We start from the raw sequence: 10,497 nt of genomic DNA, 5'->3' as shown, positions 1-10,497 counted from the left end.
CTAGCTTTAACGAATAAAAATTGCTCAAGGCATTGCTATTTCCCACCACCTGAGGGGGTTACTGTACAAAAATACAAGACCAGCTCCCAGCAAATTCACAAAACTACAAGTGCATTAGATGTCATGGCTGGCTGTTTCCATTGCCAGGATGATTTTTGCCCCCCAACCCCACACACCCATCCCCACCGCAATTCATCTAAAATTCCCCAGTGCAAAAAATCAAGAAACTTCAAATAAGTTATGCTCAAAGCAAATGGAATTTCTGCAATCTTTCACGCCAATCTAAAAAGCTTTGCACTCAAACTGGACCTGGCCTCCAAACTGGCTGGTTAGTTATTAGATCATTATTAGATCAGTCATAGTACCTGCTCAAGGAAGTTCTTAAAATCTAACTTGTCCTTTTGGATGCTGAGATCTTAAACAGCATTAAAGTTTTAAAAACTTTCAATATTTTTACTTTTGAATTTAGTAAATCAGTAAACAGTCTTGTATCCTTTTCTTTTTAAAGCCATTTTTAATTTAAAATAGTTAAGCATGTAGGCTAGATGAATTAAAAATGCATCCTTTAAGATGTAAAATTTTCAGTGAACACAGCCAAAACAGATTACCATCCCTAGACAAAATTATTTTCTAAAAAGCAGTGTTCTAAAATACTGCCTGACTGTTGGTCCACGACAGCTTTGATGCTTGGTAATACCCAAATGAGTTTGACCAGGAAATCAGAGGGGAACAGGAAATCCACTTAAAACCAGCAGCTAAAATTATTGGCGAGTCAAAAAATAAAAATCAAATGCAAGAGAACAATGCTACTATTTACACAGAATATTAGTTAAACCACAGTTGATTCACATTTCCAATCCCTATACAATTAAATAGATATTGAAGTAGTAAAGAAAAACTGGTGTAGAAAAGATTTATAAGGATATTATCCAGGAATGAAATTAACAGGATAGGTGGATGGAGCTGGCTTTTCCCCTTTAAAGGAAAAAGTTGAGAGGAAACATAGGTTTTTAATCTGCTCTATTCCTCCTTCCACCTTTATCAGTTGGAAAATGAAATAATCTACGCTTTCTCTTCACAAATAGGCAGAGAGCAGAGACAACTCTACATGAAGTTACTTAGGGTTCCAAGAGCAGATAGCCAAATGAATAAAAGTTTGAGAAGTAGCAGTAGATGGAAGGACTAGACAAAGGAGCAGCTAAAGCAAGGTAAACCAAGAGCGAGATACCGCACAGGCTGGAAATATGAAATAAATGTTCTCCTGCTCAGGTGACATCTGCTCATCCAATGGAAAACTGTTCAAGCAAGAATATTAATGGATGCTGCCTGACCTGCCAATCTCTCCATTAATTTCGGTTTTATTTAATACTGCAAGTACTTAGCACATGCAGGAAGTGTCCGCTTCCTTGGGTGACGCATTTTGACATTTTCCAAAAAAACTTTTCCAAAAGAAATACACACACATACTCAATCTTTCTTTAGTAAATGGATTCTTATTTTAATAAGACTTAATCCCAAATATCAGTTTACATTTTCCAGCCAGAGGTCTGTCCAGCACTTTAGATCCCAATTACGGGGCCACACACTCCATCAGTTCCTGAACCTACAGAAAACCTAACAACATTCCATCAGGCTTCAGCACCCTGTGTGGCTAAAACACCAGTCCACACTCCAAGTAAAACCAATGAAGTCTAAAAAAAAAGAGACTATTTGGAAATGACAGTCTCTGTACTCCACACTCCTCTTTCATCCTGAGAAAACAGAAGTTCATTGTAGTGGTGAAAGATCTACACAGAATGCACATCTTGGAGTGCCATAACTGCAAGCGTATGAAAACAATTCACGACCATGTGTAATTAAATAAAATGTGCGGAAAATTAACAATATGGTCTGTTAAAGACAAACTTAGGGCTAAAAGAAAAATAAACAAAAATTAATCCAATAGCATACCAGAGTAAACCTAGGAGCCTCATCACACCCAACTCCACTTTTCTGCAGAAACCACTGGGTCAGAGGCATGTAACAAATATTTTAAGCCTGTACCTTACTTACATTGCACAGCCTTTTACCTATTTCAATAGACTCAGTTTGCCCTTAAGTGATATTTGGGGCAACTCTGCAGGCCTTCTAAAATAAGACCATCTGCACATTCAAGGTGTAAGTGCAAACAATAATTAAAAATTGCCAGAACTTCACACAGTTCAATCATTGAAGTAGTAAACAGATTTTCCTGAAGAAAATTAGCTAATCCTATTCTAAACAAATTGCTTAGCTACTAAATACTGCAGAAAATTGTTGGCGTAAGTATCTGTTTAGACTTCTTGGAGAGAACAATTCCTGGTCTTCAAACTTCATTCATCAACTTGATGATGAAGCCACTGCAAACACCGAATCGGAGGACGCCTGCTATCTGTCACTGTTCTGACGTCTCTGCAGCATTGTGATCACATTATCAATGTCTTCTTCAGGCACCTGCAGGAGAATAAATCAATAATGTTGACTAACCTGGCTTAAAAAACTACTCATACTTTAATCACATTTATAAAGATGTATTGAAAACACTGTCAGCCAAAGAGCTTAGTAATGCTGTCAGTTATATTTGCTGATAGTTCATTGCAAATCAAGGAAAGTCAGTTTACTCAGAAAACAGTGCAAAGAGGGAACAGAAAACTGCAGTAACTTCTAATTAAAGAATGGTAATTTTTTCAGAACAAAATAAAATGTAGAGAATGCACACAAATTTTGTGCATGGGCCAATCTGTGTCATTTATAGCAGAGCAATCACCAGACCTCATTGGTTAGAGAGTTGCACAATGTTTACTCTAGCCAGGAATAGGGCTGTCGCTATAAGCAGGCTTGGTTAAGATGCAATTTCCCAGATAACCTCTTCAACCATTCAAGCGCTGAATCGCCAGGGTCCAACCAGTGAACCACTGTCATCTTCAGTTAAATAGTTTCAATCAAAAAATGGTTTTCTCCTTCACTCCGGCCTCTGTACTACCTCCTGCATTATCCAATCTTTAATGGGAATCTGCCCTCACATCTGGAAATCTTTAGCCAAACCTTTACCTTGCCATCTCTCTTTCCTCCCTTCAAATACACTTCTTAGTTTCTGATAATTTCTCCCAGTAGCTACTTTTTGTCCTCTCATCCACTTTGTCCGTAAAGTCTCTGAAGCATCAAGATACAGAGATGGAATTTAACATGATTGTATTCATCTCAGAGATGCATGGACTTGGGTGCTGTTTTGCATTAAACGATGAGGTTGCGTGTTCCTATTTAGAACACTTGAAGAGGCCAGGGTCAAGTTCAAAAATCATGCAAGGAAGATCTTCCTCCCCCCAGGGGTGCACAAGACACAGTTTCAAACTTTACTCAGAGATGTGGTAAACAGTGAAAAGGTTAGTAGATGACCAGGAAGACATGGGCAAAATGGTCAGAAACATTGCAGGTGAAATTTAGTAGTGAAGTATGAAGCACTTCACTTTGATAGGATGGACAAGGAGAGGCAATGGAAACCAAGCAGTTTGATTGGAACAGAAACTCGAGGCTGTTTGTCCACAAGTCTGAGAATGCTGGAAAAACTTGGTTAGATACAGAGATCCTTAGCTTTATAAATAGAGAGTCCAAAAGAAGCATGTTCTGCATATAAAATTGTATGTAGTGTCCCATTCTGGGCCTTACACTTCAGGAATTAAGATTCACTGAAGGTTTCAGGATTTAATTTCCGTTACATAAAGATCTTGTTTTCCAATAGTTTATGTGAATAGGTTCTAATGCCCAAGGTCAAAGTCAAATCTTCCCATCACAACCCAGAACCAAGGAGTTGAGATTATATTCCGTATTGAGTTTTCATTTTCTGAAAGGGAGATCCCTCTCAGCTGAACAACTCCTTCAACAGGAGCAGGTCCGAACCCCATCACAGAGAAAAATAAATCCTGTAATCTACATTCAAACTTAATAAGGTCACCATATTCAACTTGCTGTATTTGATAAAACAATCTACCACCTTTCCCTCATCATTGTTCCATCTTAAATAAATGCCCACTCTCTTTAAGTGGGATCAGACATAACACTCAACATAAGTACATAAAGAGAAACAAGACACTTACCAGGGCATGGTCAAAGTTGAAGGTGCTGATGTAGTAAGCAGAAATGTCAGCATTTGCTAAAGGCTCAGAGATCTGTGCAACAATCCCACATTCATCTGAAGAGAGAAATTACAAACCATTAAGACTGATAAACAAGTCAAATAATTAGCATTGCTGTTCCACACCTCATTGCAACAAACACAATAAAAAATTTACAAAATGATATTCACTGCATTGTTCGTATCACTGCGATGCCCCTCCCCTATAAACCAAGGAAATGCCTGGTATTCAACTGCAACATTGGTCGAGGGAGATAATGGAGGCAGCTTCACTCAATGGTCCAGTTTAACAAACAACCAAATAGGCAGAAAGATCTTTTTTTTCCTGATTTGTAGCAATCTCAACTTCATTAACAGCTGTAGATTTTAATTGCACAGACAAGGTTTGTACAAAAACAAAATTCTAGTATAATTTGGAGGACAAATTTCTGCCACGTGGTATAGATGCTGGAAAGCTTAAGTAAAAATAGAAAATGCTACAAACCCTCAGCAGATCAGGCAGCATCTGCGGAGATAGCAATAGGGTACATTTTTCAAGTCAGTGACTTATAATCAGAACACAGATTTGTACCCAGTCCTGTACAAAAGTAGACACAGAAATAGCCTCCCAACCCTCTAATATCAGGCTTATTTGGAAGAGACCACAGACGTAGGTGATCAGACCTACTAGGATGGTAAAGTTGTATTTTTTTTCCAGATTAACAATGATCTGGTTCTTTGCAAGTTCAAGGTGCAAGAGATACGTAATGGACAATTGCAAAACATCACATACTTAAAAATCACATCTTCATCCTGATCTTTGAGACAAATTACACAAAAACTCTCATATGCCATATAATGGGAATATGATTTCACCTTTCCTTATAACATAGGAGGCGGCCATTTGGCCCAGAGTCTCTTCTAGCTCCTGCAGCAATCCCATCCTCCCATTTCCGTCCCTACAACCTATTCTCCCTGATGCCTGTCAACTGCTCTTCGGTTCTCCTGCCACCCACCTACACGAGGAGCAAGTTACAGCAGCTAATTACCCAACCAGCACATCTTTGAGAAACGGGAGGAAACTGAAGCACAGAGTTCTCCAGTCACAGAGAGAATGTGCAAACTCCATACAGAGAGCAACCATGGTCAGGACTGACCCTGGGTTGCTGGAGCTGGGAGGCAGTGACACTACTTTGCAGCACCACCCAGCATACTTGTTGCAAGCAAATAAATGATACCACATTAGGGAGGGGCAAGACTACATCTTACAAACATTTGTTACTTATTATTTTTATTTCTTTTTAGCCTTTTGAAGTTAATTAACCACCCTCCCCCCCCCCCCCCCCCCAAAAAAAGCTCATGAATGAGCAAATCCACAGACACGCCATGGCTGGGACTATTCTGGTTTGCTCACTCGGACCTGGGGTGACAGAGACATCTCCTGAAAGCCCCGACGACTCCCTTCCACAAAAGTCATGCCACAAAGCGTGCAGAGAGTCTGGAATCTGCACGCCAACAAACACAGGGCATTCATTAAATGGAAGTGGAACTGGGATTTCAGGATGTTGCCCAAACTGCCTGCAATGTGCGGGATTGTACCGTTCGGAGGTCAGCGCAGGAAAAAATTCAAGGTTTAACTGTTCATCGCCAGATCTGATGGACCACATCATATGGAACACAGCTTCCATTTCCTCTGCCAAAACCACCCTTTGCCCTGGCATGAACCTCACTCTATTTTTCCCCAAACATGTCTGCCCTCTGACCCTTCCTGAACTAATCTCGGGCAGGACGATAAATTAAAGAAAGAATCGGTAAAAAGAGTCAGTAGCAGGGGGCCACTGGACAGGGTGCAAATCCTCAGGCCCTAGTGGCTGATGTCCCAGGGTTTTGGATGATCAGCGAGCAGAGGGCCCTGTAGTCTGGGAAGGGGCAAGGGGCAGGTGGAGGCAAGTTTGGGTGAGTCAGGCAATTATTGCATGGGAGAGGGTTAGGCACGAGTCCCAACCTTCAGTGGTCGGTTGGGTGTGGGTGGAGTTCTTGGTGGTTAAAGAAAAACAAGTCAGTAAATTAAAGTGAACTTGTCACATTCCCAGTTCCCAGGGAGGCCCTGGCCTCTCATTTAAATAACACACAACTACACAGCAAGTAATGCAATTAAAATCCGAGAGCGTCCAGTGACAGGAGGACTTTAAAACAGGGAGCTAATTTCCACCAAATGAGCACTGCAGCAGGGAATGACATCAAACTGAAATCGGTCAACGAGTTTGCTCTAGAAACCAGTCATTGCGTTCTGCCACAGGAGACATCAATTATCACTTGGATCCAGCAGAGGCTATAGCTTTACGTGACTATTTCTGGGCAAAGTGCATGCACAGGGATAGAAATAGATCAAGGGAGTGGGCAAGGTGGTGACAGATAAGAGTGTAATGTGGGAAATAATAGGCAGAATAGAGGAAGGTAACAGAGGAGAGATCTGTTCTCCGACTAGTCACGTCGAATGTGTGGCATAGTAATAAAAGCATTAAATTTTGAAAACACTCTGCAGGTCAGACAGCTTCTGTGGAAAGAGAAATAGAATTAACATTTCCAGTTTGCAGATATCGATGTTAGAACATAGAACAGTACAGGCCATTCAGCCCACAACCTTGTGCCGACCTACCTAAACACCTACTCTATGATCAGTCTAACCCTTCCCTCCTACACAGCCCAGAACCCTCCATTTTTCTTACATCCATGTGCCTATCTAAGAGTCTTTTAAATGTCCCTATCATATCAGCCTCTACCACCACCCCCAGCAGTGCATTCCAGGCACCCACCACTCTCTGTGTAAATAAAAAAACCTACCTCTGACATCTCCCCTAAACTTTCCTCCTCCGACCTTAAACTGATGTCCTCTGGTATTGGTTATTGCCGCCCTGGGGAAAAGATGCTGGCTGTTTATCTATGCCTATGTTGATATGATTATTAATAAGTGTAGGAGCCTAGCATGCCTGAATGTCACTGCTTTTATTGAGGATGTTGTTAGGGATAGTGCTAGCAAGGTTGAGGTTAGGAGCAATAGGAGTAACTGGCAGGACATGGAGTTCGACTGTTGGAGCAGGCTTGGACATCAAGGGATAGGGGTGCACTGCTATAAGAATTGGATTAATATTTTACCTGTTTTGTGTTTTTTGCTCTACTTGACTGTGGTTATTGCGTTTTTATCATGAGGTTGCAATTTTAGGCTGTTATTGTTTACTCACACGGCTTTCATGTTTTATAATGGAATAATAACAGTTGGATTAAGGGATTTACATCCCCTCAACAATCTGAATATATTACAGCCCTGCTCCTGCGCTCAAACCCACGTCGCATCAAGAAGACGTTGGTCCTTGCTAGACCTAGGTCCTGTAGGAGTTGTGGGGTGCCAGGGAGACTCTGGGTCACATTTATGGTATGTATGTGCCTGTCCGTGAAGCAGCCGCAGATCCACAGGCATAACGAGGTCTTGGGACCTGTTGTGCTCTAGAGGTGCTGCAGCCGTCTTCAGAGTTTTTAAAAGAGAACAAAGACGTTTAGGTCATGCAGGTCATGACTGGGTACTGATGTAATCTTTGTGACGGAGGATCAGGCAGCAGTGGTGGATGTATCAATACGTTTCGAGGATAACTCTGGCTCCCCTAGCACAGCCTACATAGAGAAGGGCAATAAATATAGGCAGCTCCAGGAGGCCATTAAGGACAATGGTAACATCGCCACGGTCGTCTTCCTAGGTGCCAGAGGAATGTGGTTCCTGGAGAACGAAGTAGTGATGGATTTCCTGGGCATCCAGAAATAAAGACCTTTCTTGCTCAAACTTCCCACCACCCTCATAGGTACTATTAATACTTTAAAGTTTTTTTTAAATGGACGATTAATATTTTAACTGTTTTGTGTTTTTTGCTCTTTTTGACTGTGGTTATTGCGTTTTTATCATGAGGTTGCAATTTTAGGCTGTTATTGTTTACTCGCACGGCTTTCATGTTTTATAATGGAATAATAAATGTCAAACATCTGTGATCAATGCTTAACACATCAAATGACTTTAACAACAACTGACATCGTGAACGATCTAAACCCTAGCTGTATTTTGGTGGGTGGCAATACATCCGGGGCCTGCTATTTTTTTTAAATTTTGTTTTATCATTTTATTTCACTGTCTGGTTTTTAAACATCTCGCTTGAGGAGGTGTTATCACAAATAGGTGACCTACTTTAAACGTCAGAATAGGGAACAAGTGATCTTGTCCTTGTCACCCGCCAAGTGCCTCGTCACCTAATGACACATGAATGGATGAACGAGGTTCCCACCGTCCCTACCCACTATCTAGAGAAACCACAGCCAAAGGAACGAGCAAGGCAGCATCAGTGGGGAAAGAAGATCTCGACTCCAGTCTGGCACTGTGAAGGGACAGGAGAGGTGTGGAACAAGTGGGAGGGACTCTGGGACTGCAGTGAAACACCACTACTCTGATCATTTCTTCACTCACCCGGGGAGGTGAGCCACGAGGGGCTCTCACTTCTGGTCGGAAGCGGCCGGAGACGGCGCCAGGTGGGGAGTTTGACCAGGGCAGTACACCTGTCACACCATAAATGCAGGTGCGCCCCAAGGTGAGCTCGGGGAGAACAGAAACCTCCCGTGGAGCGAAAGCTCTCGTGATCTTGATTTTCAGTACGAATACGGACCGTGAAAGTGGAGCCTCATGATCCTTCTGACCTCGTGTTTTAAGCAGGAGGCATCAGTAAAGTTACTACAGAGATATCCTACTTCTGGCGTCTGGGCACTCATAGTGACAACGCTTTTTGATCCTTCAATGTTGGCTCTTCCTATCATTGTGAAGCAGAATTCACCAAGCATTGGATTGTTCACCGACTAATAGGGAACGTGAGCTGGGTTTAGACCACCATGCTGCAATAGTAATCCTGCTCAGTACGGGAGGAACCGCAGGTTCAGACATTTGGTGTATGTGCTTGGCTGAGGAGCCAATAGTGCGAAGCTACCAAACACAGGATTATGACAGAACTCCTCAGGTCCACCATTCTGTCTGCAGCTTTCTTAAAATCAATGTATTTCTTAATTGTAGACAGTGGGATCCAAGTTTCCAGTTTGGGGAAAATCACCAGAACCCCATCCCTTATCCTAGAATAAAGCAACCCATCATTCACACATCTGAGCAGATGCAGATAGTCTTTAATGAGGTTTCTAATGGTCTCATCGAGTTTTACCAAAACATTCTGTAATGCCTCATTTAAAATTAAAAGGTGGTGAAAACGAGGGACAAAGTACGCTTTAAAGAGCTCCAGTTTTTGGGCTGGCTTCAGCCTATCCCAGAGGAGATTCCTACCCCATCCCTCAAATTTACAACTCCACTCGCAAACCGAGCACCCAATCCAAGGATCAATCCTGGCACCGAAGTAATTCACCCACTTGCCAGGACTGATAAAACTAACCTTTTCCTTATTGAAAAGTCAATTATTGGTGGTGTTAAAAATGAAACTTATATTTTTTAAAAGTCACAAAAAAATCCAGCAGTTTTCTTGTGAGCAACTTCAAGGCTCATCTTTTCAAAACCCTTCCTCAACCCTGTATTCTAACAAAGGGACAGACCTGAAACATTAACTCTATTCCTCGTTCCACAGATGCTGCCCGACCTGCCAAATGTTTTCAGTATTTTCTAGTTTTATTTCAAATTTCCAGCATCTACAGTGTTTTGATTTCCATGTGAGACAGTAATATCTGCAGAATATACTCAGCTTCCAAAATTCAGTGAATTTCATTAGAGAGATACAATGAGCTGACAGTACTATGTTGTTCAAATTTCTAGAAGAGCATGTGGTAAGAAGTTATCCAATGTTGATGCTTGGCAGGAACTGAATGTCTAAGTAGTCAAAGCATAGTCAATATGCTGGCAGAATAAGCAAATAGGAAGGTAAATGGCACTTTTATTTTTAATTGCAACATATGTGGAGAATCAGTTTGTTCACAATCCAACAATGGAAGATGAAACCTCATCAATTGACAATAATACCAATCCAATTAATCAACAAGTTTCATTTAATTTTACTTTTGCAAAGAGGAAAAAAAGTTGGATACCTTGAAATGACTGAATTTGCACTAATTTTTTAAAAAATTAAGCCTTCTACCCCGGACATTCTCTCTTCTTCCCTCTCCCATCGGGCAGTAGATACAAAAGCCTGAAAGCACGTACCACCAGGCTCAAGGACAGCTTCTATCCCACTGTTACAAGATTGTGGAATGGTTCCCTAGTACAACAAGATGGGCTCTTGACCTCAGAATCTACTTCGTTATGACCTTGCACCTTATTGTCTACCTGCACTGCATTTTCTCTG

General features: G+C 41.5%; 1 protein-coding gene across 2 annotated transcripts in view; it reads right to left on the bottom strand.

Annotated features, from left to right (window-relative positions):
- Positions 1-1,473: 1,473 nt before the first annotated feature.
- LOC127579300 (cytosolic arginine sensor for mTORC1 subunit 2-like) overlaps positions 1,474-10,497 on the bottom strand; it is a 50,110-nt gene continuing 41,086 nt past the window's right edge. For both annotated transcript variants that reach the window (XM_052032000.1, XM_052031999.1), the window contains exons 8-9: positions 4,113-4,207; positions 1,474-2,472 (exon numbers count right to left, since the gene is read on the bottom strand). In XM_052032000.1, the coding sequence (XP_051887960.1) occupies positions 2,407-2,472; positions 4,113-4,207 (161 nt within the window). In that variant the 3' untranslated portion in view covers positions 1,474-2,406. The remainder of the gene's footprint in view (positions 2,473-4,112; positions 4,208-10,497) is intronic.

The sequence above is a fragment of the Pristis pectinata genome, chromosome 17, assembly GCF_009764475.1.
Source record: "Pristis pectinata isolate sPriPec2 chromosome 17, sPriPec2.1.pri, whole genome shotgun sequence".
Classification (NCBI taxonomy): domain Eukaryota; kingdom Metazoa; phylum Chordata; class Chondrichthyes; order Rhinopristiformes; family Pristidae; genus Pristis; species Pristis pectinata.
Note: the sequence above shows the minus strand (reverse complement) of the source record. Positions and strands in the feature narration are given on the sequence as shown.